At 53.7% G+C, this 20,538-nt stretch overlaps 2 protein-coding genes across 2 annotated transcripts; one reads left to right on the plus strand and one right to left on the minus strand.

The window, feature by feature from the left end:
* Positions 1–1,385: 1,385 nt before the first annotated feature.
* Positions 1,386–15,592, minus strand: SGCA (sarcoglycan alpha). Its single transcript, XM_072940119.1, has 10 exons — positions 15,496–15,592; positions 14,248–14,367; positions 13,991–14,145; positions 13,743–13,815; positions 13,183–13,381; positions 12,591–12,753; positions 11,427–11,635; positions 11,210–11,236; positions 5,608–5,801; positions 1,386–1,745 (listed from the first exon to the last, which is right to left on the minus strand). Exons 1-9 carry the CDS (start codon positions 15,590–15,592, stop codon positions 5,621–5,623), a joined length of 1,224 nt encoding a protein of 407 aa, XP_072796220.1. The 3' UTR covers positions 1,386–1,745; positions 5,608–5,620.
* On the plus strand, positions 9,742–10,596 carry LOC107034994 (histone H1.9-like). Its single transcript, XM_015251468.3, has one exon. It carries the CDS (start codon positions 9,990–9,992, stop codon positions 10,509–10,511), a length of 522 nt encoding a protein of 173 aa, XP_015106954.1. The 5' UTR covers positions 9,742–9,989; the 3' UTR covers positions 10,512–10,596.
* Positions 15,593–20,538: the final 4,946 nt, after the last annotated feature.

Genomic DNA, 20,538 nt, shown 5'->3' on the forward strand with positions numbered 1-20,538 from the left:
GATTGAACCCAGGACCTTGTGCATGCTAAGCATGCCCTCTACCTAGGGGAGCTATACCCATTTCCCTAAATTTTAAATTTTATTGTAATTTATCTTATTAGCTACACGTAGCTGTTGGCGAAGGTGCTGGGCAGCACAGCTCTAGCTAAAGCAGTGACTACGCCGCACACTACATGTGTGCAAATCTACTGGTGGGCACGCGCATGTGCAGGCAGTGTGTGCACACACACGTGTGAGGGCACACGAGGGGACGACGCACGTCAGGGCAGGAGTGGTGGCAGAGCCCCACTGTGCGGCCCTCCCAGTGTCACATGATGTGGGGCCAGATTGTGGTTCCAGTGTGTACGCCGGACAGGAGGGGAGGGGGACAAAGGGACCATTGTATCACACTCCCCACTGAAGCCCTCCTCTCCCCTGACATCACTGCTGCCCTAAATACAGCTGCCCACGCCCGCTCCCCCAGACCCGCTGCCCGCCCGGAGGCGCCGCGCGGCCTCCCCACCCTGCTCTGCTGGCTCATTGTTGCCTTCTCTCTGAGAGGACGGGCCACGTCCTTGTAGCTGATTTTTCAGTCAAATCCAGATGGATAATTGTAGAAAAGGAGGAGACTTCATTTGGAATTGTTTTTTTACTTTTGCTGCTTTCTCAGAAGCCTGGGTCTCTTGTGGCAGTTGCCCACCTCCTGGTAGGATTTTCTAGAACCGAAATATGGTGGCTTTTCTCTCTCTTTTTTTTTCCAGCTTCTTAACCCTCAACTTCCCAGGTGCCTCCAAGCCCTCTAGACAGAGCTGGGTGAGGTTGAGAGGAGTTTCTAGCTGGAGTGAGGGAGCCTCAGGCGGGGGGGCATGCAGGGCCAGGCGGGGCTGAGTGGGGGCGTGTGAGAACATGGGGCTCTCAGAGACAAGGCCACGAGTGTGGGAGGCTGTGTGGTGAGTGAGGTGGGTCCGCCTCAGTCGTCCTGTGACTACGCACCCACCCAGGAGCAAACACGTCTGTGTTCAGAGGGGCCCTGCACACGAGTGGGTGTTTAGGGTGAGCAGGATCTTGCACATGGAGACAGCTTACACACACACACACACACACACACACACACACACACACTCCCCGCAGCCGGAGAGATGCTCTCTGAGCTGTGAGAATGCGTGTGTCTAGGCATTTGGGCCGTATGTGCATGTAGGCAGGACAGAGGGCACAAGAGGGTCTGTGTGATGAGGATGAAGGGACAGATAGAGCAGGGAGGAGTGAGGGGAAAGGAGGAGGAGCTGCGTGCTGGAGGAGGCCACCATCCTGAAGTCCAGGGCTGCTGGGACCCCAGTGATGCTGAGCAGCTCTGTCGCTGCATCCATTTCCTGGTCTGAGAAATGTCCACGGACCAGGAGACAAGACCCGGGAAGAAGGATGGCCCTTGTTTCGGAGGGTAATCAGGCCCTTACATACACAGAGAGTCCAACGCTTTGCAGAAGATGCACATGGCAAGGCTGGGAGGAAGGTGAGTTTGTGCACTTGGGTGCTGGAGAGAGCGGGATTTTCTCTGCATAAAACAGTGGAGGAAAAGGAAGATGGGGTGGGGTGGGGACCAAAGCACATTTTAGAACAAGGAGATCACATATTCAAGTGTGAGATGACTTCACTGCTGTGAGGCAAACCCTTCTCGTTCCTCAGGTCTTCGGAAAACTCTGACACATGCAGAGGCCTGGTGTGAGCGGGTGTTCTGGAAGGGGGCTGAGTTCTGGGTTTAGATCAATCTGCAGTGGAGACAGAGGAAGGAAAATGAAACCAGCACTGCTCAAGAAAAATATATTGTGAGCCACATATGTAAGTTTTCATTTTCTAGCAGCAATATTAAAAAATTAAAAGAAACAGGAGATATTAATTTTAATAAGATATTTTTACTGACTCCAATATCCCCAACTATTATCATTTCATCACTACATTTGCAGCACATCTCAATTTGGAACCTACATGTCAAGTGCTCAGCAGCCACAGGAGGCCAGTAGCTGCTGTACCCGATAGAGCAGGATGGAGCAGCAGATCAGAGCCGAGGACCAGGTGAATTTCAGCCTCCACTTGCAGAATGGAAACTGAGCTCATTTAATTGCAATCTTAGGGGACAGGGAAACCCCATGAACCTCTGGTTTTGGGGTGACCATGGGAGTGCTTGTATGTAATAAAGTCTCCATTCTTGTGAGCTGCCAGTTGCCAGGCGCTCTCCTGGTCCTCTCAAATTCTCACAAAAGCCCCAAGACAGTTATAATTAATGTCTACGAGTAAACTGTCAGAGCCATGATCGGAGCCCTGCTCACTATGATTCCAAATCCCAACAGATACATCAAAGGAGCTCTCTGTGAAACGTGTGTACACGTGTCTCAAGAATAAAGGAGAAGAGTCCACGGGGGGCTGAGGCTAGCTGTAGGGGTGCCCTGTGTCCCCACTTCTGGCAGAGGGCCTCCTCACCAACTTGAGGTGGTGAGAAAATGTCTAGAGTCAGGCCACGCATGAGGGCTGGGTCTGGGATGCAGGTGGACACACGGGGTCATGTGGGCAGTGTGGTTGTGGCACTTGGAGGGGACAGAGAAGTGAGGTCAAATCTCAGGATGGAGGGGACAGCTGCTATTTGTTCTTGGTTGTGAGGGGCTGGGGTGTGGCTGCCAGGTGGAATCCTGCCCCTTGGGGAGTAGACAGGGAGCTGAGTGTGTCCACGCCGTCCCCACGTGCTGCCAGGCACAGTGGGGTGGGTGTCTGTGCCCGGGCACAGCCCTCTGTCCTCCGCAGTCACGCCATCCTCCCAGCTCCTTGTCTGGGCCACTTCCTCCCCGGCCGGCAGCCAGGCTCCCGTGTGCTCCTGTAGCTGAGCTGGGAGGGAGGTGCTGCCAATATCCCAAGGCAAAGTCCAAAGTGGGGCTGGCCTCAGACTTTCCCATCTTTGGCCGGCATGGGAAGAGCACAGAGGTCCAAGGTGGGAGCACGAGACAGGGAGAGGGGAGCCCCCGCTTCACAAGGGCAAGGATCAAACAGGAGCCACCCCAGACAGCGGGCTGACTGCAGGGAGCCTCCAATCGGAGCAGACTCGGTGCAGGTCCTGGTTTCGGCCAGACGAGGGGCCCCCGGGAAAGGAGGAAATTGCGAATGGGAGGTCAGAGGCACTCTCCTGTCAGAGAGCCCGTGTGGTAAGGGGTGGTTACCTAAAGAGCCCTTCAGTCAACAAACGTTTATTGAGCACATGCACTGCTTGGCGGAGCCTCCTCCTTCCTCCACGGATGCTCTGGGATTAACTAACGGACTAGCGGGTGGAGAGTGGCCATTGGGGGTGGAGGGGACCCAGAAGATGATAGTGGAAGCTTTAGCAATGGCCTTGCTCACCCGTTTTGCCCAGAGAGGAGGTCAAGTTCCTTAAGGGCTCTGAGCAGCCCAGCCCCATTGGCCTTTCCTTCCTGAGCGCCTACCACACGCAAGCACTGCGCCCCCGGGGGCACGCAGAATCCTGCCCCCTTGGAGCTTACATTCCCGAGCTGAGGCTGACCCCAAGGAGGCACCCATACAAAGCACGTCCTCAGAGAGCAAGGAGGCTGTGCGGGGTGCCCTGGAGGCCAGGCCGGAGGGGGCTCTCTGAGGACCTGCCGTTTGGGTCTGCACTGCACTCACTGGGGAGTCGTGTGGACATGGAGGGGCCTGGGGTTCCCAGCAGAGGGAACAACAGGAGCAAAGGCCCTGCAACAAGGGTGTGTTAACAGGTGGTGCGGCTGGAGCAGGCAAGTGGAGGTAAGGAGGGGATGAGGTCAGAGGGATGAACCGGGTCTGTACCGAGAGTGTGGCTTCACTCGGTGTCAAGGGAAAGCGCTGGAGGGTTGAGGGCAGAGAGGCGAGACTCCCTGACTGTTCCTTTTAAAGGATGGGCCTGACTGCTGCTGGAGGCCAGACTGAAGGAGCAGGGAGGAGGCAGGGAGGCCACAGGGAGGCTGTTGTGCAGGTCCGGGAGCAAGATCCTGGTGCTGGCCTGGGAAGGTCATTGTGGAGGCCATGAGAAGTGGATGGATTCAGTACAAAGGTAAGGATTCTGGAAAGTGAGACAAAGGGGAGGAGGTCCAGGGACAACCTGGGGCCCTCATGACTCCTCGCCTATACATTTCTGAACAATGGGGTGCCATATTCAGAAACTCAGCCCTCCTCAGGGTCCTTGGCCCTGGGGACACCACCATTAGACTGGGGGCTGCTCCGGCCCCTTTGGCCTCCCCTCAGCCCCAAGGCTGGGCCTTTGCCTCCAGGTGAGGGAAAACTCTGGTCCATGCCCCCACCCGCACCCCCACCCCCACCATGGGGAGAAGGGATAATTGAGCGTCAGCTCCAGGTCAGTGGGGAGGGTCCAGGCCTAGTGTGAGGAGTCAGAAAGGGATTGAGAAGCCCCCTCCTTAACTACGGCCCCCCTGGGGCTTAGTCTCTGGGCTGTCCTCCCAAGGGAGCATCAGCATCGAGACTGAGTGTGGCCTTGGCGGAGGGGCAGAGCCAGCCTGTGCTGGTGGTGGCCACCTGGGGAAAACAAGCCGCGGCTGCTTCCTGGCCAGCCGAGCTCTCCAGGGCTCACACGGGGCCAAGCTAAGCCGGTGACATTAAGCTCAACAAGGATTGCAGGCTGTGCAGTGTCCTGTAGACCTTGGCCCTGTCCATGAGGAGTCCACCAAGCTTGGACATTCGGAGTCCTGAATACCAACCCTGTCTCCATATCACCCTACACGGCTTACAAAGGGACTCCCCCTCCAGGGGATCTGGAGCCTGGATCTCCTGCTTCCAGAACCCCTCAGCCCTCCAGAAGGCAGTGTGGAGGTGGAGGTGCCAGGTTCGAATCCAAGCTCTGCTGCTTGCTTGCTCTGTGACCTTGGGTAAGTCACTTTTTCTCTCTTGGCCTCAGTGTCTTTGTCTATAAAATGGGGAATGATCCAATTAGCAGAGGCTGGTCGGTTCATGTGAGGATTAAGATCAAGGTTGCCTATGCAGGTCTTTCCCTCTTACTTTCAGAGAATTTGAGAAACAGCAAAATATCAAGAGTCCAAAAGGCAAGCTGGTCACCCCTGGCTGCCTCTGAAGGCCCCCACAAGGTGGAAAGAGACACAGAGGCACGAAGGCTGGGAAGGATGCTGCTGAGAGGAAGGTGCAGGCAGCAACAGATGAACAGAGTGACAGGTATTTATTCTGGGGTCCTGACCCCAGACACCCTCACCCCACCCAATCCTCATCTCTCCATTTATTCCAAGCCTGGAGTACATGGGGTCAGGAGCCAGAATCCGGAGGGGGGATGCGGCCGTGGGTCGTGGCTGCTCTTGTGAATGGGGCGAGAAGGGAGGATGAGGCCAGGGCTGAACTGAAACAGCAAACAGAAGAGAGTGGGGCCATGTGGACCAGGCCCCACTCTCCTGCCTTCCCCACCCTGACCCTCTGGCTCCGAGTGCTTGGCACTGGGGGGCATAGCCCTGGCACAGCTGAGCCCCCATCCACTGCTGCGTCGGAGGGGCAGACAGATCTGTGTATCTCTTCCCATCCCCCTACCTGCCCCAGCCTTGAGATGGAGGCCACCTTATTCCCAGAAATGAGGCTGACATCTCCCTGCGGACCCACCTGTGCAGGCCCCTCAGTGCTGGTCCAGGATGAGGGGCACCTGGGCGCTGTCCACCTGGGGGGGCAGCCGCTCACCGGTGCGCACGTTGAACATAGGCAGGGTGGAGAGTGGCCGGGGTACGTCTCGGCTAGCTGCCATCTGTCGCAGCTCCTCTGTGTTCCCTCGAATGGTGCAGTGGTGGACCATCTGGATGCTGTGGGCACAGGGCCAGCAGTCATCAGCTCTGGGAGGCAGCCCCTACTTGGGGCCCAGCTTGGCACTACCTCGGAGCCACCCCAGTCTTCCCCACCTGTGATCTGGGGGAAGACGCACACACATGATGGGTGGGGAAGGACAAATAGAAAGTTCTATGGTGCCAGCTCAGTGTCCAGTGACTAAGGCATGGGATCTGGGTGCAGACAGCCTGGATTCAAAGCTGGATGTCCTTTGCAAGTTGCTTAACCAGTCTGTGCCTCAGTTTCCTCAACTGTAAAATGGGTATAATAATAAAACCTACTTCCTAGGGTTGTTGTTGAGAGTAAATGAGAAAATGCAGGCTGAGTGTTTAGAAGAGGGCCTGGCACATGGTAAGAGTTCCTGAGCTACTAAGACTTGAATAGATACCCACAGAGGATATGTATTTCCAGAGGTCATTGCTTGCTGGGCTTTATCTTGTTTTCATATTCTGATGACCTCCTGGGTCCCTTCTAGCAATCGGTTCCCTCTTCTAATACTCTCTCCTCACCCTGAGCATCCCTTCCCTCCCCACCACCCCCATCGCAGTCGGGCCGACCTACTTCCTCCACCTTTTCCCAGCCTTTGCCGGAGCTCTTTCCTGCGAGGCTCTGACTGCTTATCTTTCGGATCCTCAGACCCGTGTTCCGCTCCCGTTGTACCTTGCCCTTCTCCTGCCCCGCCCCAGGCTGCCCCCAGCATTGCCCAGCTCCGGATGCTAAGTCTTCCTCCCTGTCTGTGTTTCACACCAAGGCTCCTTGAAGTGGAACCAGGCCCCGCCCTGGAAACCCCAGCAGCTCCCAAATGCACCGACCACCACACACCCATTAGGGAGTCTTTCCTGAGCTCTAGCTTGAGTTTCTCCTAAGAAGGCTGAGCCTCATTCTCATGGGACATCCCCATGGGCTTGCTTTCTGCTGTCCAGAGGCAACTTTGGTTCGTTCTGAGAAGGAGGGTTTAAGCATGGTTAAGCATGAGGACCAGCTTTGGGTTTGAATGTGAGTTCCACGGCTTACTGGCTGTGGGACCTTGTGTAAGTTCCTTAACCTCTCTGTGCCACCATTTCCTCCACTGTCATGCAGTTGTTGTATGAATTAACTGAGTTCATGCAGGAAAAACATTTACATGTCTACCGGTCAGCACGCAGCAAACGGTAGTTATTATTATTATAGGGAAACCTCAGTTGCTATTATTATCGCGGGTGTTGTTTTATTTTAGTGTGATTACTGCTCACCTTGGCCTCCAGGAGAGGGATATGTTCAAACCCTTTCACATGAAACCACCCACATTTTGGGGCTCAGCCTGGAAATGTTTTTTTAGACAACCTGGTTGCTGGGTCAGGCAGACGGCACAGACTTTTCAGTACAAACAGTAAGAACTGGTTTTCTTAAAGGGGTGGCGGTGGGGGGGGGGGTCTCCCAGGCAGGGTGGAAGCAATCCTGCTTAGCACTGGATTACTAATCAGGTTGGGGAAGGAAGATAATCCCCACCCATGTCCAAGTCTCAAGTAGTGGGCACAGACTCCAGCTAGAGCCTGAAAGATTAGACAGGAAAGACTTTTTAGCTTGGTGCCGAATGAGCCACACTCCTCCCAGGGGAGCAGGACCAAGTACTTCCTGGAACAGCAGGAGGAGGTGGAGTCATCCTCTTAGGGCTAGGGGAGGGTCAAGATGAGCTATTGAGTCTGGAATTTGGCAAACTGAGTTGTCCAAAACACAATTTTCCATTCCCAGGCAAGGGGAGGCTGAGAGGGAAAGGGGGCGAGAAGAGTATGGAAGCAGAGGCAGCCAGACAGGTATGCTCCCCTGGTGGGGGTGGGGGTGGGAGTGGGGGGGGCCTTAGTTCAAGGGCCCCTTCCCGCCCCCAGCCCCACATCTGGGTCTCATTACTCTGGCAACACACACAGGTGGAAAAATGTTTTGGGGACGTTTTTCCAGAGCAGGAGAAGAAGCCAGACCCACAGTGCCTTCCTCTATAGTCCTTCCACATCAGCACTTGGGCAGACAAATGGACAGGCAGGCATTCCTACACACGCACACGCACGCACGCACCCACGCACGCACCCACAGCCCTGCCTCGGGCACACAGATCACAGGGGCGGGTCTTTGAGCCAGAGGGTGTTCTGACCACTAAAATCCGACATAGGCAAAAAACAGGGAGCAGAATCACAATTTGTGGATACTTTGGAAAATAGCAGGCCTTGAGAAAGCTAAAAAAAAGAAAAAAGAATTGGATTTTGTAGAAATAAATCAACAGAAAATCCAAACCAACAAGGGCTAATATCGCACATGGTAAAATTGGTTATTGATTCAAAATTGATAGAGGAAGCAGATTTTCCTGACACCACCAGAGCTAGAAAATTGCCCCAGGAAAGCTAGACGTGGCGGCAATAGCTGGTCAGAAGAGGATACCCACAATGGCAGAAGATAAAATTGATCAAATTTGGCTCAGGCCAAAAAAATTAAGCCTTGTAAAATTTACATAGAAAATCACTGATCCCAATGGGGGGAAAAAATCTACCAAATAAAAATGCAAATAGAAAGAGAAAAAGCAAATCCTTTTCATTGCTTTGTATCAATGTTGATCGAGGAATTAAATCAACTTGGATAGATCAAGGAACTACATTTCTGTTCACTTTGGAAATTGTAGTCCCCATAAAAAGTTCATAAATGTTGGTGTAATTCTGATTCTAAAAATGTTTGCACTTCTTAACCCAATGGGTTGAGATGGTGGGGTCAAAACGGCGGGTTTAAAACTGGGGTTACTGGCCCAGGAAATATTCGGCCCCTATGAGTGCTTATCTTCAGATCGATAATGTGTGGCACAGGAAAACCTGTACATTAAGACATTTGGTCTCATTTACTGTTAATAGTCATAAGTCTACTCTTCCTTCTTAAACTTTTTCTAATTTCTTGGTAAAGTTTGTGTCTTCCAGGTTGCAACAGTCTCACATCAGATGATGGCTGCGTGAGGATTCTAGCCCATATTGCCCTCTGATGCAAAAACAAAAGGCTGTCCTGCCCCTGGGGCCCCTAGGTTAGTCATTCAGAGATTTTTACTCCCTGATAAGCAGGGGCAACGCTCCTACTCAGCCCGGAAGTAGCACTCGCATAAGATTTTGGGAGTAAAATCTCTGAGGGGGTGGAATGAGACAGGAGGGAAAGAAGCAGGGCACAGCCATTCAAGGAATGACACAGCAATAAACACCAAAATAGTGGAAGATTCAACCCCTCAGTGAGCCTTGAGGCTCAATATGGTGAGAGATTTGACTTCTCGCAGACCTTGAGCTTCATTATATGCTCGTTGTAATATATCCTGGTAAATGGCACTACCACAAGCACTATGACAGCTCCAAGGCTAACCGTGAAAGGTCGAAGAGTGGGCAGTGGCCAAATTCCTGGGAATCCCAGCCCCTTCTCCAGGGTGGTTAGAATGATCTTCCCACTTGTTAGCATATGAAGCTACCGAGCCCATAAAAACTGGCAACACCATGACACGTGGCAGCCTCTCTTGGTCCCTCAGCTTCAGAGATGGCCCGTACTCTGTCTATGGAGTGTGTATCTACTTTTACTTTAACCTGAGCACCCAACCCCGACACCTCATGGCCTTTCTCTTGCCTTCTGAAACAGCCTACACTCTATGCAGTATGTATCTCTCTAAATAAATCTACCTTTACTCAAAAAAAAACAAAAACCAACAATTGGGGATATCAGAACACCCTTAAATCAGCTGGCAGGCACACACACACCATGTGGGTCCACCCACCAGGCTCACTCAGCCACAGCCCTTCTTTCCGGGCTGCCTGTCATGTCAGATGCCCACGCTACCAGGCATCTCTGTCTGCTCCTCCCTGGAGGGAACAATGAGGCCACTGTGACCCTCACAGGATTCTGATGGCCTCACATTGTCCTCCTGAGGTCACCACAGAGATAACCTCACTACCCCCTGCACCTGCGGCACAAGTCTGCTGAGGCCAGCGTGGGTGAGCATCCTTGGTCCTCCTTCTGGCTGCCCAGGGCAAGGCTCGGGCCAGAGCCCTACGAGGAAGCCTCTAAGGGCACCAGGACTTGGGACACACCTAAGCCACCGAGGAGCAACCCAGTAGAGACTTCCAGCCACCATCCTGGAGGTCCTCGCACCCAGTTCCCTTCATCTACCCCAGGAAGAGATGCAGAAAGACACTTCACTGCCGCTCCCATCTGCACCCTTGGCCTCCAACAGTGTCCTGGGTGCTGGCCAGCAGGCCAGCATGTCGGGGCTCCCTGGCAAAAGCAAGACTGGGCGCCGTGCCTACACCAAAGCCCACCGGAAGCCCAGCATATCCAAGGTGATCCTGGGGATTGTGGCGGAAAAGGGGGCGCGCAACCGCGTGTCCCTGGCCACTCTGAAGAAGGCCGTTGCCACCAGGGGCTACAACATGACACGCAAGGCCTGGCGTTTCAAGCGAGTGCTCAGGGGCTTAGTGGACAAGGGCATGCTCAAGCAGGTGACAGGCAAGGGGGCCTCGGCCTCCTTCCTCATGGTCAAGAAGAACGCCTCCAAGTTCAGGCTTAAGGCTAAGAGACTGCAGCGGCGGCGGCAGCCTGGCCAGCGCCAGCCTGGGCAGCGCCGGTTGCTCAGGGGCTCCAAACAGGGCCACAAGCGGCTCATCAAGGGGGTTCGCAGGATGGCCAAATGCCGCCGCAGTTAACCAGGCAGGCTGGGCAAGTAGGCCGGGGTTCCAGGCCTGCCATGGGCTCAGTGCGGTGCGAATAAAAGGAGCCTGACTTATTTCACACCTGCTTCCTGTAATCTCTGGGGTTCAAGGGAGGAGGGGAGACAAAGAGGCATGGGGGCACAGAGGAGAGGTAAGGCTACGGTGGGGGGGGGTGGAACCTGGGCAAAATACAGGTTAGATGGAAGTAAGGCCAGGGGGAGAGCTGGAGCAATTGAAAGCATCCATAGACATTAGCTCATTCAACTACATCCACTTGCAGGTGAAGAAACTGAGGCCAGAAAGGTCCACAGAAATTGCACGGCAGAACGGGGCCTAGAACCCCCCTTTGTCTGACTCACCTGGAAGTGTAGTTATGTGGTTGTGTACGAATGTGTGTGTATGTGCGTGTGTGTGCTGGAAACCTCTTAAGTTGCTTCTCAAACCCTTCACCCCAGGGTAGCAGCAGATCCCTGAAGCCTGGCTCTCCTGTCTCACATTAGATTCTTCCGTGGACACCAGAAGATGAGAACGCCAAGTCAGCTCCAGCCAGCTCAGGGCTGGAGCTCACAAGTCAAGGGTGGTCCCCATCATTCCAGAGTAATCTGGTTTGTCTGTGCTGCTCAGGGAGGTCAGAGGGTCCGGCTTGATAACCCAGGGGAGCTCCCACCCAGCACCCAGATTTTCATACTCACTCAGAGGTGGCTTGATCTCTCTTCAGCCTGTGGGAAAGCAAAGGAGAGGATTAGCTATTATCCACAACCCCTCCTGGGGCCAGGCCAGGCCAGGAGCTCCTCACTCCTTTCCTCCCTGAGGGGTCTGGGTCCCCAGAGAGCACAAGTGCCACAAGAAGTCCCAGCAATGTGAGCACCAGCCCCAGTGCCCTCCCTGCCCTCAGCTCCCCACACTCACCGTCCTTCCCGCCGGCAGCACATGACATAGGCCAGCAGCAGGGTAAGCAACAGAGCCACCAGCAGGGGCACCAGGAGGGTGATCAGTGCATCGGTCAGGAAGTCTCGGGCTGTGGCCTCGGTGGGAGGGCAGAAGAACGGGTCGTGCTCCAGAATGCCATCGCCTGGAGTGGGTACCTCATCTACAGGCTCTGGAACTGATTTATCCACCTGCTCAGAGAGCCCAGGGCTGAGCCAGGGGTGAATGCCTGGACACGGAGACTCCCAGGGCACAGGGCAGGAGTTCTGGGGCCACCCTACCCTGTGCAACCACAGGGATTCCTCCTGCCTGGCCTCCTCCAGCTCTTGTGACCAAGCAGGACTAGGAGCCAGGAGAGAAATCCCAGGAGATGTACAATGGTTAGGGCACAGCTCTTGAGTCCAACTGCGTGGGTTTGAATTCTGTTTCGGGCAAGTGCTGTGATGCAATGACTTTGAAGTGTCTCGGTTTCCTCACCTGTAAAGTCAGATGCTAATAGTGGTACCTACCTCCCAGGGCGGTTGTGAGGATAAAATCTGTTGATTGCATAGTGCCTAGCACAGAGCAAGTGCTCAAGAATGTTGATTATCAGTCTCCGTAATGTTGGTCAAGTCTCAGGAAAGGTTCCTAGGCCTGGGAATAGGATCTCTAGGAGCCCTAACCACCTCAGCTCAGGATCCCAAAGAGCAATAGTGAGCGTCTTTGGTTTCTAACACAGGGGTGAGAACTATCTGTTCCTTATTGCAGGTCGATTTGCTAGGTGACACCTCAGAGGAAAGAACAGAGCTGTCACACAGAGGTCTTTGGTGGAGAAAGGGATTCAGAACTGCCCCGTGAGAGCGACTGTTCTAGCTCTTGGTTTGGGCACTTCTGGGGCTCCAGGAGCTATAGCAATTCCTCGTCCAGATTATGGATTCTGTCGCCCTCTTGTGGAAGAAGGTAGAACTTCAGGGTGTGTGTGTGTGTGTGTGTGTGTGTGTGTGTGTGTGTGTGTGTGTGTGTGTGTGTGTGTGTGTGTGTGTGTGTGTGTCTCTCTAACTGAGAAACAACTTAAGAGAAACAGACAGAGATGGGAGAGTAAGGTGGGATGCAGGAGACCATGACGCCATGCCCCACCCCACCCCTGGAGCTAGGGTCCCTTCTCACCAGGGACACATTGCACCAGTCAACGCGGAAGTGAGGTGCCAAGGTGTCATAGCAGGACAGAAGAGGAGGCTGGCCCTGGGCACAGCGAGCGTGGCTGTCAGGGGATGCCACCATCTTCAGGCAGGTGGAGAAGGGTGAGGCAGAGCCCACCTTGATGTACACCCTGGGCCCAGACAGAAACCACCATCAGCAAATTGGAGGGTATTACTGGGCACTGGAGATTTGGGGGCTATGGCCACTCTGAGATCTGGGGTAATGATGAGAGTACACAGAGCATTTCAGTCTTCTGGTGGCCTTGTCCCCGCCAGGAATGAACAAGGATGGATATTTCACGTCCTCATGGGCACAAGGAAGTGCAGAGTTCAGGGTAACTAGGGTTTGGGCCCAGGAAGGACAAGAGATAAGAGGGTGACCAGAAGAAAGGAGACAGTGTCATGATGCTGCGAAGTGAAGATGGGCATGGTGAGCATGAAAAAATGTGGGTAAAGCCCCACTTGGAAATTAGGGAGACCCATGTTCTATGCCAACCACCCAGACAAAAGATAAGCTGCCCTCTCCTCCTCCAGGAAGCCTTCCTGGGTTGCATGCCTACCCTTCTTTGCGGCCCTCAATTGGAAGGGGAACTCGGCCCCCACGGTCCAAGGCAGAGGTGATGTTGAGCAGCTGGAGCTCCCCAGGCTCCCAGAGCCCTCCCAGGGCTGTGAGGAAATGGCTGGCAGGTGTTGAGGGCAGCACCTCCTCCACATCATGGCTGCGCACCAGGAACTCAGCCTGGTATGGCAGCAGGGGGCCTGGGAGAACCAAGTGGGTGCCTGAGGCTGCACCCACCCCCCAGCTCTGCCCCCCAGCCCTGCATGGATCCTTCTCAAGCCTCCCCAACGTAAGCTCCTCCCTGTATCCCCTCAGCCCCCTTCCTTCCTCCTCAATACCCCACACATCACAAGCCTCAAAAGCTCTTCCCCCACACCCACAGCCTCAACGACTTGCCCAAAGCCCCATAGCCTATCAGCAGAGCAGCCAAGAATACAGCTCCAGAGTCTTTCCAGGATGCCCTGCCCCTCCCCAGTACTCCAAAATCTCCCCTTCTACACCTCTTTCCAGGGGAGAGCCTCCAAGACTGGCATTGGTGGGGTGGGGCAGGGCTGGTGGTACCTTCTGGATCCCCAATCAATAGCACCAGACTCTGCCGGGTGGTGTCGAAGCTGTCCCGATTGTAGACTGTGACCTGGAGGATGGAGTAGAGGGCTGAGAGCCAGGGTTATGGGAGAAACGTGGTACAGCTGGGCAGGCAGGAGAGGACGGAGTTACCGCCCCAAATTGAAGACATGTGACTTATATCAATGAATGAACACTGGATCCCTGCTGCAAGTGACACAGCCCACTGGGGTCCCTGTTGGTACCTCGATGACCTGGCGTCCACGATCTTCTGGGGTGGCGGTGCCATAGAGGAAGCCAGGGTGATGGGGGCTTCGCTGGGTGTAGCGGAGCCACCGGGGCAGGTCTGGGTGTCCCTGGAGGTGGGCATGGTAGGTGACAGGGACAGAAGGTGGGACAGCTGGTGGAAGGAAGGAGAGAGGGTTGGAGACACGACGAGGGCCTTCTGCAGACCTGGGCCAGGCACCCCTATCCACCCTGGCGCCCCTCAGGCCCCTCTCACCGACATGCTCAGCAAGGTGCAGGAAGGCTTCATGGTCCAGGGTGTGTACAAAGACGCGGCCCACAAGTGGGTGCAGGGTGGTCTCCTGGGCCTCGGTGCCCACCAGCCCTGCCAGGAGAACTGTGGAAACTCATGAGCCCCAGACGTACAAACCAACCTCAGTCCTGGCCAGGGAATGAGCTCGCCTTGTCTACCCAGCCCCTGGCGTCCCCGAGGGACAGGAGAAATGTGAGCGAGGAGGCAGATGGCTTTGCTGGATCCCAGCAAGGATGCGGTGGGGTCCTGGCTGTGCCACACACTTTAATCAGTGACAAGACCCAGACTTTGGTTTGGTTTTGATTCATGGAAGCCCCTTCACTCCTCATGTTAGGCCCTCAATCGGGGGTCACAGTGGGAAGGGACTGATGTCTGGCTGAGAGGGGTGTGTGTGTGAGTGCGCGTGTGCATGTGCGTGTGTGTGTGTGTGCGTGTGTGTGTGTGCATGTGTGTATTAAGAGCACTTGGAAAAGAACCCATGCTGTCGGGAGGTTGGAGAGAGTGGAGTTGGGGGAGGGAGGGCAGGACCCCTTGGAGGTGGCAGGTAGCCATTCTGGGGCTCCCCCACAACATATAGGGGGAATAGGGCCCACACTAGAGGCGGGTAGGAACTGAGTGAAGGGGATCCCCCGGGAGAGGACCTGCCCCAACAGCCCCCACACGTTCCCAGGGCCAAATTTAGCCTGGACTCAGAAAGAAGCCAGCCCAGCCAGCCCATTAAAGGGCCCACGACGCTCTGGGCCTGTGCGGTTAGGCCCGGCCGGGCCTAGGACACCCCACCCCTCAGAGCTCCCAACCTTAGTTCCCGGGAGCCCCCACCGGCTGTAGAATTTACACCCCAAAGTCCTTCTGGTCCTGGCCTCACTCCCACCCCCGACTCCTCCCCTGAGGAACTTCCCACGCCCCCATCCCCGGCCTCTGCCCTGAAGAAGATCCCAACTTGCCTAGAAGGAGAGGAATCCAGATTAACGTGGCTGCCATGGCTGCCCCAGCCCGGCCCTGCCCTGTGAGTGACAGAGACAGGAGCCAGGGGCAGGGAGGAGGGAGGGATGGGAAGGTGTCCCAGAGCAGCTGTGCTGGCTTCAGCCAGCGGGGCCCTCCCCCTCCCCACCCAGAGCAGGCACTAAATCTAGGGTGGCCACCCTCCTCGTGTGACAAGGTCCATCTAATCATCCCCTCCTGGGGGCCAGAGTCTATCTCTCAACCACCAACCTGACTGCCTTGATCCCCTCTTAGAGCCCGAATGGCTCCCATTGTCCTGAATTCCCCACCTGTTGAAGGCTTGCAGGCCCCTCCTGTACCGGGCCATCCGGTCTAGAATCCCTCCCCCTTCTACTCTCCTCACCTACCCCCCCATACACACGCACACGCACGCACACCCTACCCCAGGCTTCTGCCCAGCCTCACTCTGCTGCCCACAACCTAATGCTCTCTCCTGAGTCCACACACCTTTGCACAAGCAGGTCCCTCTGCCTGGAGTTCCCTTCCAGCCTGCACCCAGCCAGCAAACTTCCATTCACCTTTCAGGACTTAGCGCAGGCCTCCTCTCCTCTCTGAAGCCTGTCTGGCCTCCTTTCCTCCCCTAGGCCAGGACCCCCTCAAGCCCCTGTGCACAGCCCAATCACACAGTGTTTCAGGGCGGACTGGGAACTTATCATCCTTTTATCCCTGGACCTGCCACAGGGCCCGGCAACTAGCAGCTGTAGGGGGCAAGGCGATGGCTTCCTTAAGAGCACATGAGGGTGCCCATTCACCCGGCCCAGTCCTCAGACCAGGCACTCCAGCACTTGCCCCTGGTCTGGGGAGAGAGCCCTGGATGGGACTAGCCAGGTCAAGACAGGGGAGTAAAGGAGGTGGCCCAGGCCTGCAGGCCTACAGCCCTGGATGTGAATCTCACCTTGACCCCTCACTGGAGAACGTGGCCTTGAAAAAAATCCATCAGCCTCTCTGTTTCCACAACTACAAAGGGGCGAAAATAATGCTGGCCTCTTGATGTCTTCCCGAGGAATCCACAAAATCATGAATCCAGTACATATTTACAAAGTATCTACTATGTCCCAGGCACTGAAGGGGCAGAGATGAGCGGCCTCTGCCCCGGGGGAACTGCCCCATTTGGTATTATGCTGAAGGTTTTACATATAGTAACTCATCCCATCCCCACAGCAGTTCCATGAAGCAGGTATTATCTTTGTCCCCATTTTCCAGATGAGAAGAGGCATAAAGGGTGTGTAACTTCCCTGAGGCCACCCGACAGACAGCTGAATGCATGGCAAGCTCTTAGCATGGTGCTTGATTCAACCCAGGGTCCCGCCAATGTCCTGGTGGGGGTCAGGGTGGGGGTTAGGGGGAGCACCACTGCCCCCTCCTCCCCGCATCTGCCCAAGGATCTCAGTCCAGGTGTGAAGGAGGCAGGGCATCCTTCTTTCCCTGGGCTTCCCATTCAGAGCAGGCAGGGGGGCACTCTCCCCAGATGTCCTGAGAAGGAGGCAGGGGACCATGCGTCCCAAAACTCTTGGTGCCTGTGCAGGCATTCTTCCTGGGCCTTGAGACAAAAGGGGTTGCCACCTCACCCCCGCAACCAAATGCCCCAGGCAGGGACATCAGGGACCTGCCCTGGATGGGCCTGAGGGGGAAGGGGTTGGCCTGCAGACTGGGGTGACCAGTGGGCGGGTTACTCAATCCTCATCCCTTCCTCCCTCCCCATATGGCCATCCCTTCCGTCCTTGGATAGCCAGCAGATTCCAGAGTCAGTGGCCGCTCAGGCTCTCAGACAGAGCGAGGTATGTCCCAGAGTCACCTTGGCACCTTTCTGCCTTCTCAGAGGTGGAGGGCAAGAGGAAGAAAGAGTCTGAGGTAGAGGATAGTCAGAGGGCTCTGAGGGAGCAAGCCAAGGTGCCAGAGCCTGGCCAGCTGGCCAGGCCTCAGCCCCTCCCTGGTTCCATGTGACTCCCCTCCCTCTCCTGGCTGCTATTTTTACAGCCACCCACTGGCACCCGCAGCCTCAGTATTGCCCAAACCCAGTGGCCACCAGGCCTGCCGAGGCCAGCCTTCCTTACTGACCTGTCTCCCCCTCCCCAAAACCAGGAGAACCAGGGACTCTGCCAGGAGCGAACCGGAAGTCCCCTGAACGTCTCCTCAGGTCCACCAGAGGACCGCCCCACCTCCGAGCTGTCTGGATTGCAACCTGCTGCTGGAACCCTCAGCACCTTCTGTTCCTTGAGGCCTGGGGATAGGGAGGGGGAGGTCACGGGTATTTTTTAAAACTTATTTTGGAAAATGTAAGATAAAACTAAAGTATACAAAATAATACAATACGCCTCCATATATCTGTCACCCAGCTTCAACAAGGATCAACTCACAGTCTCGTTTCATCTGCACCCCTCCCCAACCCCCCCCAGTTAATTTCCTCAATATTTCATTGTGAATCTATGAAAGATAATGACTTTTTTTTAACATAATCACAATCAATATACCCAATCACATGATTTTACCTTAAGGGTAATAATAATAATTCCTTAATATCTGAGCTATAGTGTTCAAATTTCCAATTTCTCATAAACGTCTTATTTCTTTTTGCAGTGTATTTGTTTGAATAAGGATCCAAATAAGATGTACACATTGCAATTGATAGGTCCTTTTGAAATCTCTTTAAATCTATAGATTCTTCCTCCAACTAACGCTCTCTCTCTCTTTCCTTGGGGTAACCAGGTCATTTGCTGTATAGTTTTCCAGTCTGGATTTTGCTGATGGCATCTCTACGGTGTTCTTTAACATGTTCCTCTGAGTGCTGTACTTCTTGCAAATTGTATTTGCTGTACATTGTTATTTCTCATAAATTGTAGTTGGATCAAGAGCCATATCAGGTGTAGGTTCCATTTTCTTTGGCAAGACCACTTCATAGGTGGTCATAGGAGCCCATCTTGAAGTCCTGATTTGGTCCTACCCAGCTGGAGCATCCATCTGGGGGAAGAGGGGGGTCAGTTCTGCATCTCAGTCTCTCTCAGCCTTGTCTCTACGAGCCCAGTCCAGGTTCTAATGCCTCTACTTCACTTCTGCTACCCCAGCCCTGACCTCAGCTAGTTGGTTCTCTGTCCCTACTGCTTTGCCATCCACACCTGTCTCCCCAGGTTTCTGCCTCATCTTGGCCCGTCAGTGTTTCAGTTTAATACTTTAAGTTCTTTGTCCTTGTCTCTCCCCATCTCAATGAATGTCTACTGAATAAATGAATGATTGATTAATATATCATCTTCCCAACTCTGGCTCATTCCACTCCCATCTCTATGAACCCGTCTCTTGATCTCTAAGGGCCATATTTCCTTCATCTGCATCTAAAACGGAGGATTAGATGTCGTCAAGAGGGACAAAGGAAAGAGATTCTCGTCATTTTTATCTGATTGTCGCATCTGCCTCCCAGACTCCACCCACATCCTTCTCCTGCATCCTCTTCGCCGCCCCCAGCCCTACAACAAAGGGTGCGATCTGTCAATCTGCCACGAGAGGGCGCGTTCGCCGGCTCCAGCCCGGACTTGCGCCTGCGCAATATTGGGCCAGAGCCGTGTAACCAGTACGGATGGCCCCAGAGCGCCCCGCCCAGGGCAGGGATACGCGTCAGAGGTCCTTGCTGAGCGCAGCGGTAGAGAAGGCGACGGAGGAGGGGACCCACAGCCTCTAGCTCTGCCTCATCCTCCCGTTCCGGGTCCAGAGGATGTTCTTCCAAACAAGGAGGAGAAGCCGCATGGAGGCAGGGGGCTGGACACAGTGCCGTCTTCCCCACCCTCCCTGTCATCTGTATCATCCCTCCGACTTGCGAAGATATTTCCATCTTTCCCTACCCCCACGACATTTGGGGGCACCAGCCTGAGGACCTAAGTATACCCAGAATCCTCCTTCTCTTTTTATTGGTGAACTTCAGTCCTCAAAGGGGTTCCTTGAGCCTCATTAGGGCCCAAAGCTATCCATCATGGGTCTGAGAATGTCAGAGACCATCCCTGGCCAAACTTTTCAGCTTACAGGCGAAACTGGGAAGGGGAGGGACTGTCAGAGGTCCCACAGCACAGTATTCTGCACAGCTCCATCTCTGGACTTGGAGCCCAGGGCCCTTCCTATCCAGACACTCCCTCTGTGTAAAGTGGAGGCAGTAAGGATCATCGATGAGATAATGGAAGTAAAAGTGCTTTGTAAACTGTAAAGCTCTAGAGAAAGTAAGGGGTCTTTTATTTATTTATAACTGACGGTGCAAGGCAATAGCTGCCTAGGGCCAGCCCAGTGGCACAGCCTGTGAGCCAGGAGAAGTCAGATGCAGCAGCCACCATTCAATGACAGAGGATTAGGAAAAAGAAAAGAAACAAAATCACTGACTTTTTTTGTGGATGGTATGAGTACTTATATAGAAAGCCCCAAAAATCCCATAGGCATGTTGTCAGAGTTATTAAGAGAGATCAGCGAGGTTGTTGGGCAAAGTTTAACATCCAAATTTAAAGAAAATACAAAATTCAACCGTATGTCTACACGTGAGCAATCATTTATTAGAAACTGCAATATCTTTTTAAAAAGAAATGATTTACAATAAAATGAAAACTGTACAGAACCCAGAAAAAAACTTAGAAAAGTTATTAAAAGATATTTGTGAAGAAAAACTATATGCTATAAAACAATAAAAACTATAGGCTATAAAAGGAATAAATTGAGAAATGGAGGGATGTGTTAAGATCAAGAATGAGAAGCCTCAGTGTCACGAAGACAATTCTCTCCATAAAAATCTATCAATTCTATGCAAGCGCACTAAATATTCCAACAGGATTTTTTCAGAGAGCTAGGCAAACTGATTCTAAAATTCATGTGGAAGAACAGAGGACTAATAAGAGACCAGACGATTCTGAAAAAGAATTAGCCCCTAACAGATACCAAGACTTATTTGGAAGCGATAGTAATTAAAACAATGTGGTCTTGGTGCTCGGCTAGACAAAGAGATCAATAGAATAAAGTGCCCAGAAACAGATCCAGGCATATGTGGGAATTTGATTTATGATGGCAGTGGCATTGCAACTCAGTGAGCGAGAAGAGACAATTCAAAAAAAAAAGTGCTGTGACAACTGACTTCTCATATAAACAATCTTTTTTTTTTTTTTTTTGGTGGGAGGAGGAGGTAATTAGGTTTATTTATTTATTTAATGGAGGTACTGGGGATTGAACCTAGGACCTTGTGCATGCTAGGCACACACTCTACGACTGAGCTACACTTCCCCCCTTCGTATA

Source organism: Vicugna pacos, chromosome 16, assembly GCF_048564905.1.
Source record: "Vicugna pacos chromosome 16, VicPac4, whole genome shotgun sequence".
Classification (NCBI taxonomy): domain Eukaryota; kingdom Metazoa; phylum Chordata; class Mammalia; order Artiodactyla; family Camelidae; genus Vicugna; species Vicugna pacos.

What these genes read in the sequence shown, in the direction of transcription:
- SGCA (XM_072940119.1), bottom strand. Translation starts at nt 15,592, where the DNA reads ATGGCCCGGTACAGGAGGGGCCTGCAAGCCTTCAACAGGTGGGGAATT. An exon ending in ATTGAGGGCCGCAAAGAAGG is followed by an intron (nt 12,754 to 13,182) that starts GTAGGCATGCAA and finishes GTCTGGGCCCAG; the next exon opens with GGTGTACATCAAGGTGGGCT. An exon ending in ACTGGTGCAATGTGTCCCTG is followed by an intron (nt 11,636 to 12,590) that starts GTGAGAAGGGAC and finishes CTCTCTGAGCAG; the next exon opens with GTGGATAAATCAGTTCCAGA.
- LOC107034994 (XM_015251468.3), top strand. Translation starts at nt 9,990, where the DNA reads ATGCAGAAAGACACTTCACTGCCGCTCCCATCTGCACCCTTGGCCTCC.